Genomic DNA, 25,614 nt, shown 5'->3' on the forward strand with positions numbered 1-25,614 from the left:
GAGCCAGGAGCACGTGAGAAGATAGTGTATCTTACCTGCAGGGCATTGAGGTCAGACCAGGTGACATTGGCAACTGAGGTTACAGGTGTGAACAATTTGCTTGGGAAGAACAAATTATAATGTCCTGTGGCCGAAAGGTACATTGACAACGCCATGTTGAAGGGCAGGGTGAAGACAGGGAGGTCCCATTTGCAGAACACGGAGTTCAGTGCACTTGAGAAAATTGGGCTAACAACAACAACAGAACAGAATGTAAGAATGTGCATGTGACAAGCCAGGTTGACAAACGAAATCTCTGTACTATGAAAGGTTTTCTGTCATTGACAAAAGTCCCTAAAATGCTGTGTTGGCAAATTTTTCACAGAAAAAACAAAACAAAACAAAACCCCCCAAAAGCAACCTGGGACAAATTGTGTCATAGAGAGAATAAAGTCCAAAATAAACTCTTAGCTTATTTGGTTTTAAAAAGATTATACCCTGGGGCTGCTCACAGTGAGTTATATATCTGGGGGTTAAAAATAGGTTTGAAGTATTTAAGATGTATGAGATAAAATACTAACAACACAGTTAAAGAGCTCTGTGTAACCCACTTGATCATACGCCCCTCCTTCCCCACCAGAGACAACTGTGATCTTGAACCTGTATATCATCTCCATGAGTATTTAGCATATCTATTTTTGACAAAGAGAAACAATTGTCCAAGGGAGGATGCAGGCGGTGTGGGCTAGAGGAAAAAGATCTTAAACTCAGGGGGGCGTAGTTTTTAGTGTTGATGAACTCTGTGACATTGGGCAAGGTACCATTCCTCAGTTTCCTTGTCTGTAACCTGGGGGATTGGATTAGATGGTCTCTGGGTTCCTTTTGTGCTCTCACCTGTTGACCTAATCAAGGAGCCATCATTTTACGATCAGAACACCAGATTTCCTGGATTGTGGGAGGGGCTGTGGTGAGCACCTGCAGGAAAAACCTCCTGCCCTGAGCCTGTTCTTCAGGACAGGTCGGAAGTTACTTCCTGAGGCGGTTGGCTCTGCCGGTAGGTTCTCCTCCACACACCCATGGGAGCAGCCAGGGTGAGCTGCCCTCCTGCAGACACCATCCACAGTGGGCTGTTCTTCTCATTTGTGTGGATATTAGTACTTTATATTCTAAATTTGCTATAGTAAGAAGGAAATGTTTGCTTCCAAAAAAAAGATTTAAAAGGATTTAGGGTAAAAAAAAAACAAAACAACAACTGAATTGAATGCAGTAAAGAATTTTTTTGAAGGGGCAGGCCAGGTGGGTAAGGGGAGTCCATATAGATACAGTGGTTCTCAAAGTGTGGTCTCTGGATCAGCCGCGTCAGCATCACCTGAGAATGTGTTAGAAATGCACATTTCAGGCCCCAACCCAGACTGACTGAGTCAGAAACCCTGGGGAGGGGAGCAGCGGTCTGTTTTAACAAGCCCTGCAGGTGATCCTGACTGTGTGCAAGTCTGAGGACCACTGATGTAGGGGCTAGTTCTCAACTTTGGTTGCGCTTTAGAATCCCCGGGGAGCCTTTAAAACTCCCAGTGCCCAGGCAGCACCCCAGACCAAATACATCAGAATCATGGGTGGTGAGGTGTGTGTGGAGGGCCACATGCATCAGTGTGTTTCAATGCTTCCTGTTTCCAATAGACATAACCTGAATCTAAATTTTAAGAAATTATTTTTATAAAAATTGTGTTATAAACATAATACAAAATTTGCCATTTTAACCATTTGAAAGTGTGCGGTTCAGTGGCATTAAGTACATTCACATTGTCGTACAACCGTCACTGCCATCCATTCGTGGAACATTTTTCATCTTGCAAAGCTGAAACTCTGCACCCGGTAAACAGGACCTCCCCATTCCCTCCTCTTCCCTATAAATTTTTTTAAGGGCATTTTGCAAACCAGGTACAACTTACCAAGTCATGGACATAACACATACAGGGACTAACAGCCACCAGAAGTAGTTTCCCTTGTCTGAAAAGACAGCCATGAGTATTCCCACCAGGGTGGCGTTGTAGCCCTGGAGCCCTGCGGCAATTGCTGACCTGTGGGCAAGAGCACAGCATGGACATTTCCCACGTGGACATTGGCTAGACTGGCACATAAATGACACTTGTAACTTCCAGATCACATTCACATTAGAAAATGAGACTATATTTAGACATTTATTTCAAAGTCTACAGAAGCCAAATACTAATAAAAACATGAAAAAAAATACATAGATAAAATACAAATGTGCATGCAGAACAACGCCCTACAGAGGCATCATAGCTAAAGATAGAATTCGAAATTCTAAAGATAGAATTATGGCATCTAGAAGAGGAAACAAAAATCAGCAAGCTACCCCGTTCTGCTTCCTTTTAGCCCTTGATTTGGAAAATTATTATTTCTTTTAACTCATTAAGGGCTTCTGACTTGAATAGTATTTTTAGTGTTATGAAACTGTTTCCTAAGTGTGATTTCTTGGTGAGAAGTATATGATTCTTGAAATGTAATTTCACTTTCATAGTGTCTGTGACCTTATAAACATCAATCTTCCAACTCAGCATACATTTTCATCTTCCTGTCTTTCCATTTTATTTTCTCCAAATATACATTTCCAAGTTATTGCAAAGGTAAACAATTACTTTTCTTTTACTTGGCAAAGTATTCCATTTGATTAGGTGGATATTTAGCACTTAATTCGTTCTTGGGTTCCTTTTTGCTTCTCAGTATTTAACCTCACTTCTAAAAGTTGTCCTATGGGTAAGTTTGTACTCCTGGCCAAAATGGTTCCCATTTCATAATTGGGAACTGGAAGCCCCAAGTGACTCCTGTAGAATGAGCCCCCAGGCTGACAAGCGAGGCTCGCCGGGGCTCTGAGAGTTGGCAACATCTGGCACCAGGAAAGGCCCAGCACTAAAGGATGAAGTGTGTGGGAGCCATGTGGTATAAAGATGGTGAAGCGAGTGCGTGAGTGCGAATGCAGGGCCTGCGAGGAAGGTGATGCAGCCAGTGGGCCACACCACGGGAGTGGTACAGGAATGTGTGGAAGCTTCTCCTTGGCTTGTTTTTAACTGGAGCAGGGGGCACATAGTACCACAGCAACGTAATATCACTTATATTCATCTGGGTGAGAACATTAGTGTGGGACCCCCTGTTCAAAAGTCTTTTGTCTCCCTTAAGTAATCCTTTGGGACTTGTGGGAGGTGACACAATTTGTATTGGTTTAACCCAGGAAGTAATAATGCTCTCCAGAAATTGGGACCGTTTACGACAACAGTGGAGAACTATGCCAAGATTTGTCCTCTCTGCTACTGGCTTTCCGATTTACTGCTTGGCTTCGATCAACAAAAAATTAATGGCAACATCTACAAGTTGTGGAATGTCACAGTTAAAACAACAGGAAGATGTGGATTCACTTAAAACAGAAGATTGCCATTTTAATAGTCCTTTAGGACCAAGGAAAGCAAAAGAGATTTGAAAACTAATACATACAAATATGACTTTTTAAAAAAATACTGATAAGGAAAATGGGTCAGTTCTCACTGGAGCAAAACAATAAAGGAATATTCGATATGGCACAATTCTGGACCACACCTTCAAACTGGAAATCCCGTTTCTTGATGTACATTGGAATAGAGTTTAACCTAAGATACAAAATCACCTTCCATAGAGATCAAATCAGCCTCCTTGGACTTGATGGAAAGTGGGGCACTTCCTGACTCTCCAAGAAGCTCCTTAGCAACTCACAGTAAGAGCGACAAGAGCTTAGTTGTATAATGACCATTCACTTGGGATTATGCATTGATCCTGGACACAAAGAAGACCAGCAGTCTCCCTGAAGGAACCAGTTAGTCAGGAGCTGGCTAGACCCTGGTGGGAGTCAGTTCATCACTTCTTCAATGACAACTGATATTCAATTTATAAAGTACACACTATTTTTTTTTTTAAGATTGGCACCTGAGCTAACATGTGTTGCCAATCTTTTTATTTATTTATTATTTATTTTTTATTCTTCTCCCCAAAGCTCCCTAGTATAGTTGTATATTCTAGTTGTAGGTCCTTCTGGTTGTGCTATGTGGGATGCCACCTCATCATGGTCTGATGAGCAGTGCTAGCTCCATACCCAGGATCCGAACCAGGGAAACCCTGAGGCGCCAAAGCGGAGAGTGTGAACTTAACCACTCAGCCATGGGGTTGGCCCCAAGTTCAGCCTATTTTTAACCTAACACATATTTCAGAAGAAACACTAACACTTCTTAAGTCAGCACTTGCTAATTGGGAATTTGTGGTTATTCAGCTCTCTAGAAGCTGACCTAACCTTTGCACTGTCTATGCTATGAAGAATGAATTTGCTAAACTAAGCATGCAGACAAAATACAGTGGGATTGGGGCATTTTTAACCCTCTGAGGCATTTCATGAACTCATATGCACTTTTGCCCAAACAAACAAAATGCTGATGATAAATAATTGATTAATTATTAAAGAAGAGCCCTTTTGAACTTCTCTTGGGGATTATTTATAGCTTAGTTCTGGTTACCATGTACTGCCATGAGAATCTGGCAACACTCGGACTAGCCACTTATTTAGATACCATGAATAAGAGACCATAAACGATTCCCTGACCTCTCACTAAAGGCAAATATAAAGAATTCTGTGGAATAAAGGTTGTTTCTCCTGGAAGGGCGGGGCTTTATCGCGGCTGCCCACACTCACTGGTTGGCTCCTGTGTTCTCAGAAGAGAGAAGAGCAGGCCTGGCTGGATGTGCCTACCTGTCCTGACTGAGCAACAGGGCCGTCAGGGTGGAGACCACCGTTCCCACACAGCCATTGAGAGCCCACCAGGGGTTCTGGACCAGGAGTCCCACCACAATCAGGATTCCGCTGATGGGGTTGCTGACGAACACCACTTGGGACATGCCCCTAAGAACCCAGTCAACAAACTGGAGTACCTGGGGTTTGTCTGGAAGAGATGAGACGGGCAGAGCTAAGGAAGTGGCAAGTCAAATGGTACTCCTTCCCAAGTCTAGGCCCCCCGCCCCCCGGCCCAGAGCAAAATCATCAAAATCCCTTCTGGTGAAGGGATCAACTTATTTTTGATATTCCTTGCAGCTCTCTGTACACTTTGCCCCTTTACTGGCACCCAGTTTCTTTACGCTCAGCCCACACTGCCCGTACTAGAACTTCAGCTCCAGAAAGCATCGAAGGCACTTATTTATCATGTTCAGAGGTACAGATGCTTAAACTAAGCCAATGAATTACCAAGAGTAAAATTTCAGTTTTTAAGTACTGAAATTACAGAATGGAACTAAGTACCTTCCTCTGATATGAGGAGGACCCTGGCCCTGACCCCATCTACATAAAAACACTTGAAGAGGATTGCCTGTCAGAAAGTAGAAAGTTAAAAAGTGGAAAGGAAAGAGATAGATAAAAGGTATATATAACTAAATATATATAATATATATTTATATATATTTTATATATACAACTAAGTATATATAAAAATATAACTAAAGATATGAGTAGAAGAGCCAGCAAACCATTTCCCCCACAGCCACTTCTCCCATCTCCTGGAAAGGAAGCATAAATACCTTTAAGCCAGTTGGCAAATGTTTTCATATCACCCATGACATAGCCAAGCGCTTTGGGGAGGCACCTGCTCCCTCGACATGGTGAACCCTGGTTTTCACTTTGGTCCATTTTAATCATAGTGGGTCTGTCCTCCATGGCCATCTCTTCCTCTGATTCCTAGAGGAAAGAACAGAGCTCATAAACACCGTAATATAGGACATTCCAAACTGGTCAGCTGTGGGCCTGGTCGCAGTAGCCATAGATGATAGGTCTAAAGGCACTTCATCTGGACCATGACATCCCATGGGACTAAGAAAGCACATTTTCCTCTTGAAATAACACCGTGGAGATTATTACCCAAATCCCCTACTACTTTTGCCGTCACTGTCTTTACTGCTACCATGAGAAGTTTCCGGTTTTCAATTTCATAAGGTTCAGTTTCTAGTTCAACAAACATTTATTGAGCACCAAATCCTGCGCTCCAAGAGCTCAGTCTAGTGGAAAAGATTGAAAAATAGTTAATTTTAACATAATGAGTCAAATAATAATATAGACAGAGCTAAGATCAACTCCTTAAGCTTCGTGCCATCAATTCAAGGAGCCAGACATAAGGTTACAAAATGGCCTGCTCGTGAACGCAAACTGATCAGCTACTTTCCAAGACAAGCAGCCTCCTGAAATTAAGCTTTTATTTTAAAATAAAAGGTTTTGGTTTTAAAAATTTGAAAGCAAAGAAAAATTTTAAAAAGTTTGTGTGTCAAGACAACCTAAGAAACCCCCTCATCCACACTCTCCAACTCAAAGATTGCTTGAATATGTCCTCACATTAGGCAACTGTCTCAGATATTCTTTATTTTTGGAATTTGTTATTTACATGTTTAAAAACAGGCAAGAATAATATTCCACAAAGGTGTAGAAACTGGGAAAGGTAGAAGTGCACAAAGCTGTTGAAAACCAAAGAGTTGTGATCTAAGGATAGTATGATATAAGAAAGTACAGGGCATAACTATAGTAAGTATGTCTTGAGAAAATGCTAACAATAGAACCATGACTTGTGTTCACTACGAGCCCCTTCTCTTCTTACGAGAAGTATGTAATAGGAAAGCACCAACATCACCAGAATGTGGCACCCTGGAGACAAAAATGAAGGTTTCATGGTGCTGATGGTAGATACAAAAGAAGACCAATGATGTAATCCCAGAGGTAGACGAAGGATGAAAGACAATGGCAAAACCACCTTGAGTGTGCAAGAAAAGCCAAGAGCATAGCCAAGTAAGTGTGACAAAGGGGAACAACAAAACCGTCAGACCCCAGAAGGCATCATTCTGAAATGTTGAAGCTACGGGCACATAAGACATGACCAAGGAAATACCCAGAGCCCTCGAAGATTAACCAGCTCATCTTCTCCCTCTGGACAGGCTGTGAATAAGGAGTTCTAATGGCTATTTTTGGCTCCATCATGATTCCTTTTAACAGAGCCAACAAATAGCTATTAATAGATAATAAAGTTATGTCTTATTTTTTTTCAACCTTGACTCTAGTTTTGGCTTCCGTTAATCCTGGTTCGGAAATCACTGTGGGTAACTGATTTTTTAATTGAGTAACAATTACACTTCAGCTGTATTATTTTACTGCCCAACTAACCATCCTGCTTTTAAACAATGGCAAACCATTAATCATTACACAAAGCAGAAGCTATTTATGCAACGTATTCTAGACCAAGCTCATTTATTTTTGGCAAAATAGTGTTAGACACCAGCTTTTGTGAGGCTTCCAATGAACCTTTGCATTAAGAAATTCTTTTTTTCGTTTGTTTTTAAAGTAATATTTATTTTTTTTAAAAGTTAACATGCGCATAATAGGAAACTGAAAAACACGAGAAGCAATGAACAAAGTCATCCCTAATCATAAGAAGTTTACAGTTTGATACGTCCTTCTAGGTCCTGTGTGTTTATCTGCACAACTAAACATCCATTTTTATGTAATTAAGATTGCACAGTTACGTATCATGCTTTTTCAGACATCATGAATATTTACCATTTCGAAGTCCCAAAGCTTTATGAGTATTTTGATAACCAAGAATACACTACACCAACTCAAACTGGAAGAAAAAAAATGTAATCTTGCCTTTCTTGGAGATAAAAATGGCAACAGTCCTCTAGATAAAGATGTTGGCAGAATTAACAATTAAAATACTGCATTCCCTTAAAGTTCAATTAAAAGTGAGACAAAAGCACAGCAATGAAAGCACCTGATTACCACATTCTACAGATGGAAAAAGAGAGACAGAAAGCAGCAGAGTATACAAAATATAATACTTTTAAGAGAATTTATCTGATCTACACTATTAAAATATTAGCAAGGAGTTATGTTTCCATTGAATTACCTAACAATATATTCCTACAGTACAGCCAAAAGAGGCCACACACATCAATGGTTATCATCCAAGTATAAATGTGAACACATCCGCACACATCCCTTCCTCTGTACTTCCTTCAGCCCCTCTGCTGCCAACCTAATGAGCCAGTCCTGAGGGACATTGCTCAGAGACAGTTTAACAATTCCATGTCCAAGATGCTTCTTTTCTGTCAATTATAACAAAAAGATATTTATAAATTGATTAATTCACTAGCTCTACTTTTTATCACACATTGTCACCTCGGGACATCTACTAAGCTTAAATGTTGCAAAATATTGAACCTTGTCCACAATAAATACAGTACTTTACAAAAACGCACATATAGACCTACGGTTATAACCTAAAACTGTCTTTTAGATATGGAGATGCAAGCAAAGAGCCTTTCCCTCCATCCTTTCTCATCGCCCTCCTCCGCCATTTCAAAGACTAAGTGTAGGATTACATCTAGCTCCAAGAGGTGGATTAACAAAGACACACCTAGGAGATAGCCCTTCCTAAAAGCTAACAAAGGGGCACTTAGAAAAGGATTACTTTACTACCTCTACTTTTAATAAACTTTGGGCATTAGGACTTGTTTATCCTTTAATACACAGAAATCTTAACTAAAATGCACATATAGAACAATGGTTAGATAATCTGAACTTGTCTAAAGACTCACGGGCACACAACGCTTCTCTAGACACTTCCTTTCCTGTGCCACTCCCCCACCACCCGGTGAACAGTCAGCATACTCTCCAAGACATCAGGTTTAACAATCCCCTTCCTGAAATACAACCATTCCTATAATTAACTGAAAAAATACTTAAACGGTGTTCCTTTAACTCTCTACTTTTAACATATGTTGTATCCTTTTAAACATCTAGAAAGATTACCTGTTTCAAATAAGGATTTAAGTTTGTCCACCAGACAACAGCAGCATTGAACAAACTGCACACAAACGCTATAATCTGAAAGTATCTTCTAAATAGGAATATCTAGCCTAGATGCCCTCGCCTTCTCATCTCTACCAACCCCGTGGACAAGCATAATAAGCATTTGTAATGCTTAGAGGGGATTTCAACAATTTCTCTTCCTCAAGTTGCTTTCAGAACACAGTCTTTCCCATAAATTTTAACACAAAGCGTACACAATATTTGTTTTCTAACTCTACTTTTGTCATTCACTGGCAAGCTCTTTAGCATCTAGAAGGATTAGATGTTGTAAATTAAGACGTTTGTCTTTTATACACTATATACACAGCTAAGTAAAACAAAATGCACAGACATATGGGACAATGGTTAATCTGCCTAACTATAAACCTACTGGTATAAAGCCCTTTGCACCTTTCTTTCCTTCCTTCCCGAACCAGCACAAATGTAATAATGTGTACTGCTCAGCGAGGCAGTTTGATCATTTTGATCATTCCATTTCTAAAAGACAGTATTTCAAATGAATTTAACAAAAGGGTATCTACAAAATGTATTTGACTAACTCTCCTTTTAACCTACTTTGTGCCTTTCTAAACATGTAGAAAGTCTAGATATTTCACATAAGAACTTACTTGCCCACTATGTACACAGCGCTGTTCAATAAAATTGCACACGTAACAATGGTTATAATCTGGGATATCCTCTAAATATGACCATTTGGGCCTGAATCATTCCCTCCCTCCCTCCTTCTCTCCCCCACCAATCCAGGGGACAAGTGCAAGTACATATAATGCTTAGAGGTGGTTTCACAAATTCATATCCAAAAGTCGTTTACAGGAGACAAGCTTTCCTATGAATTTCAATACAAAGTGTACAAAATGGGCTAATTTTACTAAGTACTTTGTCATACACTGGCAACCTCTTTTAACATCTAGAGACTAGACATTGCAAAATTAGGACTCATTGGCTTACGATATACACTACCTACACAGCAAGGTAACCAAACGCAGGAACATAAGGGACAACGGTTAATCTGGCCTCACTGTAAACACACTGGCATAAAGCTCTTTCCACTTCCTTCTCCCCTGAGCCAGTGCACAAACACGTGTGTACTGTTCAAAGAGGGGGTTTGGCCATTCCCCTCAAAAGAAGCAATATTTCACATAAATTTTGACAAAAAGATATTTACAAAATGTCTTTTTACTCCCTCTAGTTTTAACCTATATCAGGCACTTCAGAACACCTAGAAAGATGAGATATTTCAAAAAAGTACTTAGCATTGTCAACTATATATATAGTAGTGAGGAATAAAATGCGCACACAAAACAACGGTTATAATACGAAAATGCCTTCTAACCATGGCCACTCTGGCATAGAACCTTCCTTTCTTCCTCCTCAAGGTCCTCTATTCTATGTCCTCTAACCCACTGAACAAACTTGGATGTGTGTCACTCCTGACGTCACTTCTAGTCGTGGCCTAACAGTTCCATTTCAAACAGTCATTTCTAGAGGCCATTTCTTTTCTACGATTTTTAAGAAAACAAATAAGCATTTGCAAGATGTGTGATTCTCTAACTCTACTTCATCCTATGTTGGCAGCCTCTTTACATCTAGAAGGCTTAGATGTGGCAAAGGTTTTCTTTTGAAAGGTCGAGGGGCAAGTTGAGAGCAGCTTTTTAAAAGTATATACACAGGCTTTCTATAAAGGGCCAGAAAACCTTCCCAAAGGTGGTGGGCACTTCCTCTTGGCCACATGTGGTCTATTTTTCTACCATGTCTCTTCCGATACCAGGTGGTTGGCAGGCTCTGGGCTTGGCGAGATGGCTGTCATTAGGCCACAGAGATGGGGATGGGGGGAGAGGTTCGCTGTTGCTGCTTCAAGGTCTGGGCCTGGCCAGTAGGCAGTGCGGTGAAAGCTCTGGGTCTCTGCAGGGCACAGCCCACGGTCTGTCTCCAAGGCCCCCCAGCTCACCCGCTGGCCTGCGGCCTGAGCGCCTGGAGGGCCGCGGGAGAGAAGGCCGCGCTCTGCTTCTCACCATGCTCTCTGCCAGAACTAAGAAATTCTTAAATTGAAAACTGCTGGAGGTCAGACACCAAAATTAAGTCCATATGGAGCTCAGCTGGCCCATAGTTAAACTGAATTATTAAGCAATGATGAAAAATTGCCTTTTATTTCATAATCTAAACGATGGCTATCATTTATTTTCAGATATGTCCCTCTTTAAATCTCATCACTGAAAATATTGCTCGTAAGCCCTTTCCTCAGTGCAGTGACTCATTTTCAAAGCCGTACCAACTTAGGAGAGGCATCAGGCTTCAGCTGGGGCAACGGCAAGCAGCTCAGATACACACAATTGCATTGAGTTTCCATAACTAGGTAGGTTAAGTCCTACAGAGGCAGCAGCAAACGAAAACATTAAAGTGGCATTTTCCACCAACTACAGAAACAATTAGGTATATGGGTTATTCCAGAGTGAAAAACTCATATTCTCAAATTTTCCAGCATTTATTTTAGAGGGTTTTAAATACATCATCACCTCAGAGATTTTGGAGATACAGATATGAAACCTGATTAATACAACTGGCCAGACGTGACTGAGAACCTGAATGGCCAGAGTTCCCTGCCGAGCCACCCAAAGGTAAATAAAGATTGAAGTATTTTAGTCTGAAACCACAGCCCAACATATAGAAGGCTGTTATGATTTGTCTCTCCAATATCCGCCTATTGGGGTGAGTCATGGGGACCTTTGCTGCTGTTGCTGAGCCCCCAGGAACGATTTATGCTGAAGTGCTGAACCCTTTGCAGCCTGGAAGCCCTGACTACTTGTTCCAGAACTCAGACATGAGAACTGGTTCTGAGAAACCAGTAACTGAAAGTTGTAGTTTACTCAAGAGTTTTGTCACACTAGACTATTTGCATTTCTTTAGGGAATTTATAAGGATTCACACATCCTCACTGGGACTGCAGTGCAAAGCAGTGGAGCAGGGACCTTCCACTGATGCTCAAACTTCTCAAACCTGACTCAGGAGGCCGTTAAATTTCAACTAAGAAGACAGGGCAATAAAATAAAAGGAAGAAAGTCTAATAAAATAGAAGCAGGATGCATTAAAAACCCTAGACCACGTTTTCCTAGCTGCAGCTCAACAGTCCACCATTTAAACCAAGATGAGTGCCACATGACTTTCTGGACCAGGGCCCCTGTGCATCCAGCTCAGCCCAAGCCTCACCACTCAGCAGAGCTTGAGCACCCCTAATCCCATGCTCTATTCAGAAAAGACACACCAGAGCTTGGAGCGCAGGCCACGAGGTTCCCGAGACAGAGGCTGCACGAAGGAAGCGTACCTGTTCTGGTGGCCCATGGGCCAGGGTCAAGTTTAGCCGGGCGAAGCCTTCATGCGCTGCCTCAACAGCTTTATTTCCAAAAGGGTCTGTCCAAAGAGGACCAGGAGGGGCATCATCAGCGCCGCCAATCAAAGACCGTCCATTCATCTTTCCTTTCTCTCCATACATGACAAAGGGCAGAAATACATGAATCAGCAGGACGCGCGCCCTGGCTCTGAGGAGCGCGTGAAATGCAAGACAGAGGGATGCCGCAGCACACTCAGTGGGTTCCTGGGGATAGGAGATGTGGCCCCAGAAGGAGACGTCTAACAGAGAAGGCAGACTTCTCCATCAGCAAAGAGCTCCATCAGCAAAGAGGGACAACCAGCTGACTACACACATTGAGTGTTATTTTACTTTGCTTAAACAAAACAAAAAATGGTGGCAAACCATCCCACACTGAGACCAACGCACAGATTTAGTTCTGCTGCGCATCTCCACTAGTAGGAGGTTGACAGATCTGAAGCCTCTTCCAGAGGAGGGGGCTGGGCTTCAGGCTCTGAAATGCTTCAGGCTAACTTTTGGGGCTCCATCTTGGGCACCAGCGCTAATGCAGCAGTTTCCTTCAGCTTCATTCTTAACAAATGTGAGGAGAAGAAGGCACAGTGTGGGGTCTTTTTTCTGCAATAAGATACTGCCACACTTTTAATGCACAGCCAAAGCCCAGTCTAAGAGACTGCTAAGTGGCATTTTTTCTCGTATGTGAATAAGAATTGTTAAATATTGGATATCACCTTGTTAATAATAAACAATTCTTAGTTGAATTCAACGAGTGTGATAACTTTTTATGTTTTCTTTTTCTTTTTTTAAACTTCCATTGCATCCAAGGATATCATTCTCCCTTCAGAAGTTCCAGAAAAGTTGTATGTGTGATATTTCTTCTTTTCTCCCTCCTCTATTTAATTTTTACCAGAAGCAGTAAAACATATTCCCATGCCTCAAAGTGAGCCTCACTCTCCTGTGTGGCTGACACATTCACACCAGGGCCTGTGTGTGTTGAAGTTAACATCCTAAGAATATTCTGGGAGCTGCACCTGATGAGCTTTCCAGCAGGAGTCAGAAAGCACTTTTGGTAGCCCAGATCACTAGTGAAACAAGCAGTACTCATCATTCTAATGTGAGGCAATATCGAGATTTCAATTCAACCAACATTCCTTATTTTATTGCATGAAATAAGACTCATTCTATTGTCAGCATATAGTAGAAATTTGTGCGATTGGAGAAACCTGAAAGTCTTTAATTTTCTATGTCTCAAGTATCACTTTAAAAAATAGTACAAAGTTTTGGACATTGACACAGAAGAAAGCATTTTAACATTCATGTTCTATCATAATAAAGAGACTTTCAGCACTGACATTTATTTGGTACTTACAATAATCTTAATTTTAGGTACTTTTTGATTTTAAGTGGTGGGAGGTACTCAGTTTTCTTTAAAGCTGTAATCAGAAACAAAGAAAATGCTGTCAGATATTCCTGTCTCCTGATTAAAACACTTCTTGGAACACACTACTCCTAGAAGCCTCGAGGTCTGAATTCCACACCAGAAAAAGCAGCTGCAAACAGCTGCCCAATTGTGGCTTCAGCGTGGCCGACCAGTTCTCCCGATGGTTATCATGTACACTCCCTTCAGCATGACAGCACATGCAAAAAGGTCCATTAAACCGTAATGGGAAAGGACCATCCCAGTACGCCACTTGTTTTTGAAGTCTCCAACTTTACTTAACTATTTCAAGAACACAGCTCAAAACTATACAGCACTGATGAACTCAGAGTCGTTTAGCACATCAAGTGGACTCCTTGCTGGAACCCGTCTTGTACATGGAGCTCAGCCTCAGCTTCCACTTGGCTTCAACCATAAACAAAGACATTGCTTTCAAGCTTCTGGGAAGAAGCCCGGGGCTTTGGTAAATTGCTTTCTAGTCTACCAGAACTCTGACTTTGCTGCTTCTGCTCAGTTCCGACCATCTGCAACATATTTCTCCATTAAAAAAAGAAAAGGGAAAAAGAGCCAAAATTAGAAGGACAACCCCCCAAGAAGGAACAGTTGGAAACAAATAGGCATAAGGAGGGTACTCACACTCCAGCTGGCTTCCCAGTGGCAGAAGGCACTGGCTGATAAAGCCACTCTGGGCTCTATTGGAAGAGAGGCTGCTTACGAGGAGATAGTGCCTGGAGAGGCACCTACAGTTTTATACTCACAGCCCCACTCTGCATATCAGAGCACTCTGCTTTCTCCGCCCACTGTAGGCACCAACGCCAAAGCATTGCCGAGGAACTGGTCCCCTGGGCTGTACCTGATGTCTGTCTCTCTCTCTGTTCTTGATTCCATGCCAACAGCTTTGCCGTAGTTCCCGCCGGTTTCCGAGGTCTTTGCCCAGCAATTATCCTATTCAAGCTCATCTTTTTCTTCTCCACTCTCTTCCCTCCAGCTCCTACCCTCACCCTGAAATATTTTGGGGAAGATTTGTAACTGAAAAGGATCAACAGAGTGTTTCTTACGCTAAAAACTGAGGGATGGGTTGTTAGACAGTGAACTCTGGAGCTAAGTGACTACTCCTGGAGAGGAATTTTCTCATACTTGTCACAGCTTCTACACAGGTGTAAGAATCCAGCCAAGTCCCAAGGGGCGTGGTGCGAGAATTGGGAGGACAGGGGTATACAGTTGGTTTTCTGGAAACCAACCTGCCCTTTTCTCCAGTGAGGAGAAAACAAAAATATAAATGTTCTCAGGAATGTACCTTTTTCCAGGTGAGAATCCTGGGACAAACTGCTGCTTTTTAAAAGTTAAGAGGCAAAACTTCCATAGCAGAGGAATGCATATATCAAGTGAAAAATCCCTTTCTTCCCCATTCTTCTTAAATTTCAGTTTCTTGGCTTGTTCTGAAATATAACTAACTCAGTTGCACTTCTATGAGCACAGAATTCAAACAAACAAACAACCCACAGAAAGCTGTGCAGACACCATTGGTCTTTCTCTCGTCTGGGCCTCCCCCTATCCTGGGTGAGCTGATAGCTCTTGTCGGGGGTCAGCAAGGCAGCCGGGCAACTCTCTGGCTCCACCCACTGGACACCCGCCAAACCACAAGGTTCCTTGTCCTTTTGGGGACGCCCTCCCTCCAGGGGCCCGCTGCAGCTAAGGGTGTGTGTATCTGGGGCCTGGGAGGGAGATCATAGGTCCAGGTTCATGATTCAATTTTTGAGGTTCAGGCAAATCTCCTCCCAACATTTTTTTCCTGGTACAATAAGGAGAATCAACTCTTAGGGCTGCCCTCAAGGAGAAAAACAATCCACAGGAGAAGAGTCTGAGGGCCTGCTGTAGGAATGAAGGGAATCATGCCAGTGTTCCTATGAGTTCTTTATGCAGATCGGTTACAATCCCTCATAGTAATAACGTTGATGCTGATAAGAATTGCACAAACGGATGACCATTCACTCTATTGCATGAACGGATGAGCATTCACTCTACGTGCTGGGCACTCTGCTGAGCACTTTATCCACATCAGTCATTTAACCATCACAAAAATCCTACGAGGTAAATGCCATTATCCTCATTTTGCAGATGAGGAAGCTGAGGTTCACACACTTGAAATAACTTGTCCAAAAAGTCTAACATCAAACTTTGTACTTTGGTGAACTCTAGCACCATGCAATATTTCCAACCTCTGCCCAGTGTTTGCCTTTCATTAATTTATTAATTAACTTGATGAACTCAGCCATCAACACACATTTATAAACCTCATCCTGCAGCCGTCTCCGCACGGCACCCGGGCAGCCTTCTGTTTCAGTGGCCCTGGGCACGGACTGAGGGTGTGTATTGAGTCTCAAGTCTTCTTGGCAGAGCCACCTCCTCCACCCTCCCTGGCCTCTTCCCCGTTCCCTGTAAAGCCACACCTTAAGTGCCACTCACAAAATACAGCCTTGCTATATGGTATCCACAAGGTAGAGCAAAGCAAGTGGAATCTGAGTCAGACAGGCCTGTTTGCATCCTTGCCTTGTCCCTTACCAGCTGTGTAAACTTCAGTCTGTTACTCATCGTCTCTGAACCTCAGATCCCTCACTGGAAAGTGCAGTAAGTTTATTCTCCTTATAAGGTTGCAATGAGGTTTGGCAATGATGTTCGTAGAGCTCTGTATCTGACATGGGGAGTTGCCACCATTCCGACGTCTGCCCTTTTCAGTCAGCGTTGGTTTACCTTAGAGGATTCCTGAAAGAGTCCCTCCTCCCAGCTTCAGCCAGGGGAAAAGTTTCTTTCTGGCTCCCACATCGGAGAGGTCATAGTTACGAACCTGCAGACAACTATTCAGCAAGAATCCTAAACCAGGCGGCCGACACTGCTTGCCAAGTTCTCCTACTGCAAGATGCCAAGATGCCAGGGTCTGCTGCTGCCCAGTTGCAGTGGCTTTGGAGAGAACCCTTGAGCTGGAGATCAGAGGGACAATCGGGCACCCAATAACAGGTGCTTACATAGATTCCTAGGTGTTTTTAAACACTCCTATTACACACTTCGATGACTTTCTCTCAGTTCTTTCTCCAGCACCTTCTGGCGTCATTTATGGAGCATCATCTGCTGAGCATTTAAGCCCTGACACTGTTTTCCTTTCCCAACCTCCCCGAGTCTTCCCCGTGCTTCTCCTCCACGTGTGCCCCCTCCTCTCCTGGTTCTCTGAACTCGTCTGCCACCCCTCTGTCTGGCTTAATCGCAATTGAAGAAATGTAAAGCTTTCCCTCCTCTATGAGTTTCTCCATAGACTTTCTGCTTCTAGAAAGTTCTCTGTCTCCTCTCTCCCTACCTACTCTGCCCAAACATTCACATCCAGCTTTCTTTCCTCCTCTATTTATTTGGATTTCCCAGCAGACTTTCACCCATCCTGCACTTCTGGGAACTGAAAGCAATTTGTGTACATATTCTTCCCTGGACAAGTGACCACAGCCCCTGGCCCTGCAACAGCTCTGCTATTGTCTTTTATTTAAAAAAATCTTTTATGCTGCACAGTCCCACCTGGGCTGGTAGGCATTGGATGACAAGGTCAGGATCTCTTTATCCATATCAGCTCTCTTTCTTCCTAGAAAGGTTTTGAGGGAGTTCATAAAATATGCGTAAGGGGTGATAAGATCTAAATCAAGAAATGGTGAAGAAGGGAGAACAAAGCTATGGATAATGATAAGATTTAAATATATTTTTCTGCAATGGCTTGTATTCATAGCTATTTCTAAACACGTATTGTTTGACTTGGAAATTATTCCAACACTATTTCATTTTGACCGCTGCTTGATACCAATTTATCTATAGGCAGCTTAACTTTATAATTTGCACCACAAGCGTTAACAGGGCAATGTCCGCACTCAGGAATTGTACAGGAGAGGATTTCTCTAGAAGGCTCCTCTGCCTCGTGAGCAGGGCTTTGCTAAATGGAACAGAGAGCGTTAAGGAAAAAACATTCTCATTCTTCTCTTTCCCTCTTCCCACTCCTGACAAAGAGAGAAGCAAAGATGGCCAGTCTGGAACAGAATGTTCCTCTGCAGTGTGTTCTGAGCCCACAACATTTGGTTAGGTAAGCAGTCAGATGAAAAGGCACCAGATGAGATCCCAAACTCCCACTGACCCAGAACACCACTCAGGGGGCACCCTTGTCATGGGCCTTCCCCAGGTGTGGAGCCAAGATGCAAGCAGGAGCACAGCGCAAGCATCTCTCTCAAACCTCCACTGCCTGCCCTTGCCAAGGGATGTGGGGATGGGTGATGGCAGGAGGCACTGAGGCACCTATGATTTTGCTCTTCAATGCAGTTGGACAATGATTCAGCTCCATTCAATAGCTGGTTGTTCCTCCCACACACAGAAGGGTGAGGGAATCTCCATCCCTACCATGACTTTTATCAGATGCCTTCTTTCCATGCATCACCTTCTTTCCAGCTTTTAAATTAAACTCAGGCCAGGGTAAGGCCCATCGTGTAGGTCTCTGGTGTCCACAGCCAGTCCTAAAGGTGTGCAGGTTGTGTATTGCACAAGTGCACCATGTCTAAGGAGAGGCTTCATTAACATTCTAGACATTTATATATTTGTTGTAACAAAACTCCTGCAGATGACCCTAAAATATCTTGAGGAGAGGGGTGCTAGGGTGCTTTTGCACAAAGGGGACTTATCAGCTAACAATGGTCTGCTGCTGCCTTTGTTTCTTTAGGATTAAAAAAAACAATTTCCCAATGAGGGACAATAGGCAAAGGGGTAGGAGGACAATCTTGTCAGTCTCTTTAGACTAGGTTGAGGAAGGGATTGGAGTGTTGGGAAAAATGAGATTGGGGACTGGCATGGCCCTGTTTCCCTGGCCCTGTCTTGAGAGTAATTTACAACTCCTTAGATTGTTTCCTCACCATTAGAGATATTGTGATATCCACCCCAAGTTTAGGGAGTTGAGCTTTATTTTATAATTGGACTGAGAAGAGAAGGTGGGGTGGCCTGATACCACCATTGCAACTGGGGCTTTCTGAACAAGGGGGCCACATGACATAACTAAATACTAGCCCTCTATTCAAATACATCCCTTGATCCAGGTGTTGGGAGAAAATAAACAACCACCAGCTCTGAGAGAGAAAAAACTGCAAGTAGGGGAAGTGGATAAAGCAATGGAAAAATCAGTCCTTCCCTGTCTGTACCTTACGTCTTCCCACATTTCTATTTCTCCAAGACCCAGAACTGACACCTCACTTGGGAAAAGGCACCACTAGTTCCAAGAAGCTGAGTTCTAACCCAGCTCCTTCCATTTGGAAACAAAGTCAATGGGGGTGTTTCTCTAACTAAGGATTACAACGGTGTTGAGAATTGCTATGTTTTATTTTAAAGTAAGGATTTGTGATTAATTGCTTTCTTGCTTTCTTCTAGTTCTATCACCATTTTTACGTCTTAATTCTAACTAAGAAATTGAAAATTTTAAATTTCCAAATAGCTATATATAGGAATAATGGTGGTATAATGCTTAGTTGATTTTTTTTAAGTTCTAATAAGAGATATTGCATCAAAAAAAAAAAAAGTAAGGTCCTTCCCACAAGGTTTAGGGTTGCTTTTAGCATTTTTGCTGAGAATCTCTTTGGCTAGTGTCAAATTTTCTTGGATACTTTTCACATTTTTACAACCAGTCTCTTCTGCTGTTAGGTCTCTTTGGCCATTGTTTTGTATTTCATGATGATCACTATTGCTCTGTCTAGGAAATAACTTCTGATCCCTGATAGTTTTTCTTAGCATGTGTCCCCTTAATTCTTGGCCTTTTTTAGGTTAAGAAACTTCACATTTCTTAGTTTACTCTCTGTGTCACTTTTGGAAATTAGTTCCCTGGCTAACTGTGAACTGTGCATAATCTTAATTCTCAAAGCCAGTTGGATCCCATATTCGTGGGATCCAGACAGCTCAAGCAGGCCCAAACTAGATCCCAAATTGCTCCTATAACACTCCACTTCTGGAATAGCTCTGGATGAGTGAGTGTTGATTCCAATTTGGAGCAAGTCCTGTCTCAGGCTCCCAGAGACATCATGATAGAAGCACTAATAACCCCAAAGTTAGTAAAAGGAAGGAAATAACAAAAATCAGAGTGAAGCACAACTCAGCCTAGATTGCATTCATTTAGTGATTTGCCCAACAATTATTGACCGGCAAAAGACAGGTATTTCAGGATCTTTGCTTCAAAGGCCATCCCAGCGATCTGAGCCAGGGCGCAAGTTGACTTTGTGATGAGAACGTTTTCATCTTCACAGATCACTGGCATTCTCTCTGCTGTCATTGTCTTGATTGTGATTGTGGCCAGTGGATTCCTCCTGAAGCCACTACAAAAAGCGACACTCCTCTCTCTTCGGATACTCTCTCTCCCCTTTGGGTGGGGAATGAAGGGCTCTGCTTCTTAAAGTCTAGAAGCACAAACTAAACTAGGGAAAAACAAGGGAGCTGCTAACTCTAATGTATTCTTCTTAGCCAAAACTCTATGGGCCAAAAATATTTATTTTCCTCCCGGCAGCATTTTATGAATGCTAAGAATGCAGATGCCCAAACCACCTTATCTGCTACTCTTCTTCTGTTCGTAGCCCTGCATATAATTAATGTTTAGACAGAAAGGCACCCTGGTGCTGGCCTCAGTATGGATTGGCTGAAGGGAAGATTTTCTTCAAGGTTGAGGTAATCAGGGCCTCTATCTAATTCAGAGAATGGTGCTACCAGTCACACAGCCCGTGCTCAGGAACGTGGCCCGCAGCGCCCAGAGTTTGGTTTGACTCCAAGACCAGAGCCGTCAGATGGCACGATGGGAGCAAAGAGCCAGACGCAACCCTCACACTTTCACCTAGCGTTCCTCTGTCTGTCTCTCCTGAACCGTCATCTTTGGGGTTAGGTTAATGTTTTGTAAACTGCTACAATGCCCAGATTTAAAAACAGAACTGCAGACCCTGGAAAACAAGGTTTCTACGAAACCAGATGATAATAAATATACTGTTCTCTGTGGTGTTAATATAATTTTGAGGTAGTCCATGGAGCTCTGGCTCTAGAGTCCTATAGAGCTGCTTCTAATCCTGGCTCTGCCACTTCTTATCTGCTTGCTTTTGGGCAAATTACTTAACATCTCTGAACCTCAAGTTCCCCATTCATAAAACAGGGAGGGAAATAGTCCCCACATCACAGGGTTGCTGGGAAAGTCAAATGAAATAAGACACATGAAGGACTTAGCCCAGGGCATGGCACATGATACACATGAGAAATGATAGCCATTATTGTTAATATTATTATTGCTTTTAAATTACTATTATTCTACACACATTCTATTACACTTCTGACTGAAAAGGACATAGAGATATGACACGGCCTGCCAACATTTATTGGTCGCTATCCAGGCCTTTTTCCTTGTGGGTTAGTAGCCGGAATGTGAATTTGGTCCCAGGTTTCTGGACTCTCAGTGTGGTCATCCCAAAGGGCCTCACGGGCCATATCTGTCTTCAAGCAGTGCAGAGTGCTGCTTGTCAAAAATATGCCTTCTCCATACACTAAAATACTGATTCGCAAAGGAATGGCATAAAAGGAGTCAAGAAGTCACCACCAAAGAAATGGAAGAATATTATGTCTCAATAAAAATAAGCACACACGTGACCCCCCTAGAAAGAGAATTCTGTTCTACTGTGCTTCTCCCCAGATACACACTTGGGCCCTACCCACCCACGTCAGCTAAAGAAACAATAGTCACTTAAAATCCTCTCTCTCTTGTGAGTAAACCATGCCCAATGACAGTGTCTTGGATGTTAATCAAAGCCCCTGCTATAAAGGATCCTGTGACCCCTTCTTCTTGGTAGGGAATGTCTCTTTCACCAGAAGAGCTGATTGGCTTCTTTTACTTTATGAGAGCAAAATAACCCATATTAATAGCTAATAATGGATGTTTTTTGAGTGCTGACTGAGCATCAGCCAAGTTCTAAGCATTTTATATGTATTTAATCCTTACGTCAATTGCAGTATGGATCCTGGTTCCTGGTAAAATTATCCCCCATTTCCTCTCTATGGCTTCTCAGTGCTCTGTAATCTTTCTTTTCTTTTTTTTTTTTTGAGGAAGCTTAGCCCTGAGCTAACTACTGCCAATCCTCCTCTTTTTGCTGAGGAAGACTGGCCCTGAGCTCACATCCGCGCCCATCTTCCTCTGCTTTATACGTGGGACACCTACCACAGCATGGCTTTTGCCAAGTGGTGCCATGTCCTCACACGGGATCAGAACCGGCGAACCAAGAAGCAGAACGTGCGAACTTAACCACTGCGCCACTGGGCCAGCCCCTGTAATCTTTATTTTCTAAGGCCTTTATTGTGTATGTATTTTGACGTACATTTTTAAAAATTGTTTTTCCATGGGCTACCATTCGGGTGAGAAATAATGCCTAATAAAAAGAAAAATGATATGTGTCCTCTGCAGGTGGCACTTGACATGTGTTATACTAGAATCTCCCAAAAGGGGAGACTTGTTGTACAGAGTCTTATGGAGCCCTCACCCAGCTACCACAGTGGTGACATCTTATGTAGCAATAGTCCATTATGAAAGCCAGTATACTGACGGTGATACAATGCATCTAAGTAGGTTACAGACGTTATTCAGTTTTCATCATTTTTAACTGGTGTTCGTTTGTGTTCAATTTCCTTTTGAAAGTCACTTAAGACCATATTTAGTCTTCTAAACAATGCTACAGTAGTGGGTAAAATTAACTGGTTAGATATTAAATTATAAATGTTACTTGTGAAAATCAAAAATGTCCAGATCAGTTAAATTATCTTTAACATAAGAATATAAAAAGTGTGTTTGGTTTTTCTTTGTACACTGTGCTTTCATGGTAGGAAAGTAGTCAGTATACAAATTCCATAGTCCATTCAGAATGGAATAGCTTGAATTGGGGGCAGGAGTTGGGGACATGTTCCTACCCTTGTGTTAAAATTCAAATAAAGAAGAGAGCACACTTGGCTATTGGGTGTTTTTCACTGTAACTATCATGATTCCTACAAGACAAGTTATCTCGCTTTGGCATGTGAAGAAACAGAAGGCTGAGGCATTGCTGTGGCGGAGCTGGTTTACCTCCCAGGCCGCTCTTAATGAATCTACTTTTCAGGGGTATCAACATCAGGGCTTCTTCAAAGAGGCTGTGCTCCTGGGTGCTCAGTACTGGTTTGGGAAATAGTAATTCATTAGCTCCTCCACTCAGTCACAGAATAATTAAGCCCATCCTGTATACATTCACTGTGGGAGGTTCTGGGGTATGCAGGGAACAGGACAGATATGGTTCCTGTTGTCCCCGAGAGTCTGCCTCAAATCTTTGTCAACCTCTCTGTGATCTTCAGCTTTCTCTTACAAGATGGCACAATGGCTGATCATCATCATATGTTTGAATTCTGATTTCAGGACCCCAAGCTCCCTAGGCTGTTTTCTTTTTCACAAAGAGCAACCCCCCTGTTCCTACCTCCAATAAATAAACACATAGTAGAGTATCTCTGATTGGGAAGAATTTATTAGTCATAGATCTTAAGATCCACCTTTCTCTGTCCCAAGGCACAGGATGGGAAGTGCTATCAGAGCATCGATGGCATGTCACTGTCACTGTGATGGGGACATAGTCATCCATAGGGACAGGTCAGAGTCCCAGATCTGGTGTGAGTGAATTCAGAGTTTATTTCTGAGCAGGTTGGTTAGCTCTCTAGCCCTCAAATGCATGACATACTGGCCTGCCATGCCCATGTGCCAGATGAGGTCACAAAGTAGGCCACGGGAGTGTGGATGGATGAAGAAAAGTCCTTCCTCCTTACAGAAGAGCACCTAAGACACAGCTCAGGGGGTGTCATTTTTGAAGACAAGGGTCTGTGGGCTCATAATTAACCCACCTCTGACAGTGACAATGAATTAAACACTATTGGGTGAGGGGACGAATCCAGTAGGAAATTTAAACAAACATAATGATAAGGGATGAGCAAAACAATATTTCAGTGTGGACTCTTAATGCCCAACATCATTCAGAGTTTTGGCTCCTCCTGACTCACATTTTTGCAGAGTCTGGGGCTTACAGAATCTTACAGAGAAATTCAACTGCCATGTAAGTCTGACAACCAATTTCTCAATAGCTTTTTATCCCCAACAATTTACAAGGAGAAACTAGCCTTAAACTAATTTCCATTACAGTCTTGAAGGGAGAAAAAAAGTTACCCAAAGGCTGCCTTGGGGACAGGTGGAGGATCCAGCGCTTTGCTCAGTGGAGAATCTGCGATTTCTATTTGAGGAGATGATGGGCAGCCTCAGCTTTTCACCTTGATTATGGCAAGAGATGACGCAATGAAGTCTCTACAGGAGCCTCAAGCCTTTTTTGCTTCAAACAGATTGCTCCATTTATCTTTCCACTTGGGGCATTCCATCCTACTATTAAAAAATAATCCCAATCCTAAAAATAAAACCCCAAAACATGATTTCCTAATGGTGACCATTTACTTTTGTGTTGGTAGCTTCATCCTAGGTAAAGTATTTTCTCCTATCATTGTTTTTTCCCTCAATCCAAGTGTGGCTCCCCATTTCTCAATTTAACTTGACTTCTGGACTTTCTTCTCCATTGGACCCACACTATCTTTCCTGTTCCATCCATTCATTCATCTATCCATTGTCTAATGTATGCTAAGTACAAGAGTATGCATAGATGAACAAGATGTTGTTCTAATTTCAAGGATTTGGCGAGTTTTCTATCTTCCCCTTAACTTCTAAATGTGTAATGTCTCTAGTGTTGGCTGAAATTCTCTGCTCTTCTCCATGTATTTTCCCTGAGCAAGCACCTCCATCCTGCTTCCTCCCCCAGCCTGGTTTATCTTTCGCTGGCTTATCGGGAGGAGTCCCAGAGTAGGAACTGAGAGGTCCTACTGTTGACAAGATTGGCATTTCACCCATCAGCTTCTCAATTACCTCACTTAATAAAAGAGGAGTTGAATGAAATCAGTGATTCTTAGTCTTGGCTGCACATTGGAATTAGCTGGGGGGCTTTTAAAAAACGCTGATAGTGGGTCCTTCTCCTTGAGAGTCTGACGTAATTGGTTTGGGGTATAGGAGTTTTAAAAGTCCTCTTGGTGATTTTAACATGCAGGCAAGATTAAGGACCATTGGATTGAATCTAATCCTAATTCCTTACTCTCCCAAACAAGGAAGTGTCTCATAGTGGGTTCAGATGGAGTTTGACAGACCAGGTTCAAATTCCAGCAGTTATAACACCCCAGGGGAAATTACTTCTACCTCTTCAAGCCTTAAATCCATTATGAAATTAATGGAGGTTAATAATACCTACCTTGCAAAATGTAAAGATTATGCAAGATCATGGCACATGATAGGCATTCAAGCAAAGGCAACCTGTATTATTATTCCCCCTAAAACAGTTCCTACCTCTGACTTCCTTATTTCTGCTAGTGGTGCCATCATCATCCCAGTTCTTACGCTCAACAAATGTGTGATGGGTGAGTAAAGGATGGAGGATCTGACGATCCTCACTCGTGAAGGAGAGGAGAAGGTTTAATTTCATTCGCCCTTGTTAATGTTCTCAAGTCTTCAAAGTGTGGTCCACAGACCAGCAGTGTCGACATTCCTGGGAACTTGTTCCGAATGAGGAATCTCAGCCCTGCCCAGACCCTTGGAATCAGAATCTGCATTTTAACCAGATCCCCAGGGGATTTTCATGCACATTAAGGTTTGGGAAGCACTGCTCTCAAGCATCACTGTCCTTGAGACTTGGTGAAAAGGGAGGAATTCAAGTTCCTGGAGTGGCGACAGTTTACAAATTCCAGTGTCTTGGTTGTAGACACCATAGTGAGCCCAAG

The 25,614-nt window shown here is 42.5% G+C and overlaps 1 protein-coding gene across 6 annotated transcripts in view; it reads right to left on the minus strand.

Moving 5' to 3' along the window:
• SLC14A1 (solute carrier family 14 member 1 (Kidd blood group)) overlaps positions 1–25,614 on the minus strand; it is a 54,184-nt gene that overhangs the window by 11,680 nt on the left and 16,890 nt on the right. For 2 of the 6 annotated variants that reach the window (XM_070513123.1, XM_014857275.3), the window contains exons 2-5: positions 5,587–5,743; positions 4,769–4,958; positions 1,929–2,057; positions 36–228 (exon numbers count right to left, since the gene is read on the minus strand). In XM_070513123.1, the coding sequence (XP_070369224.1) occupies positions 36–228; positions 1,929–2,057; positions 4,769–4,958; positions 5,587–5,728 (654 nt within the window). In that variant the 5' untranslated portion in view covers positions 5,729–5,743. Of the gene's footprint in view, positions 1–35; positions 229–1,928; positions 2,058–4,768; positions 4,959–5,586; positions 5,744–12,236; positions 12,393–13,647; positions 13,712–14,352; positions 14,508–25,614 lie in introns of those variants that run through there. The other 4 variants (XM_044774661.2, XM_014857271.3, XM_070513122.1 and 1 more) reach the window with 4 other exon arrangements.

This window comes from Equus asinus, chromosome 7, assembly GCF_041296235.1.
Source record: "Equus asinus isolate D_3611 breed Donkey chromosome 7, EquAss-T2T_v2, whole genome shotgun sequence".
Taxonomy (NCBI): domain Eukaryota; kingdom Metazoa; phylum Chordata; class Mammalia; order Perissodactyla; family Equidae; genus Equus; species Equus asinus.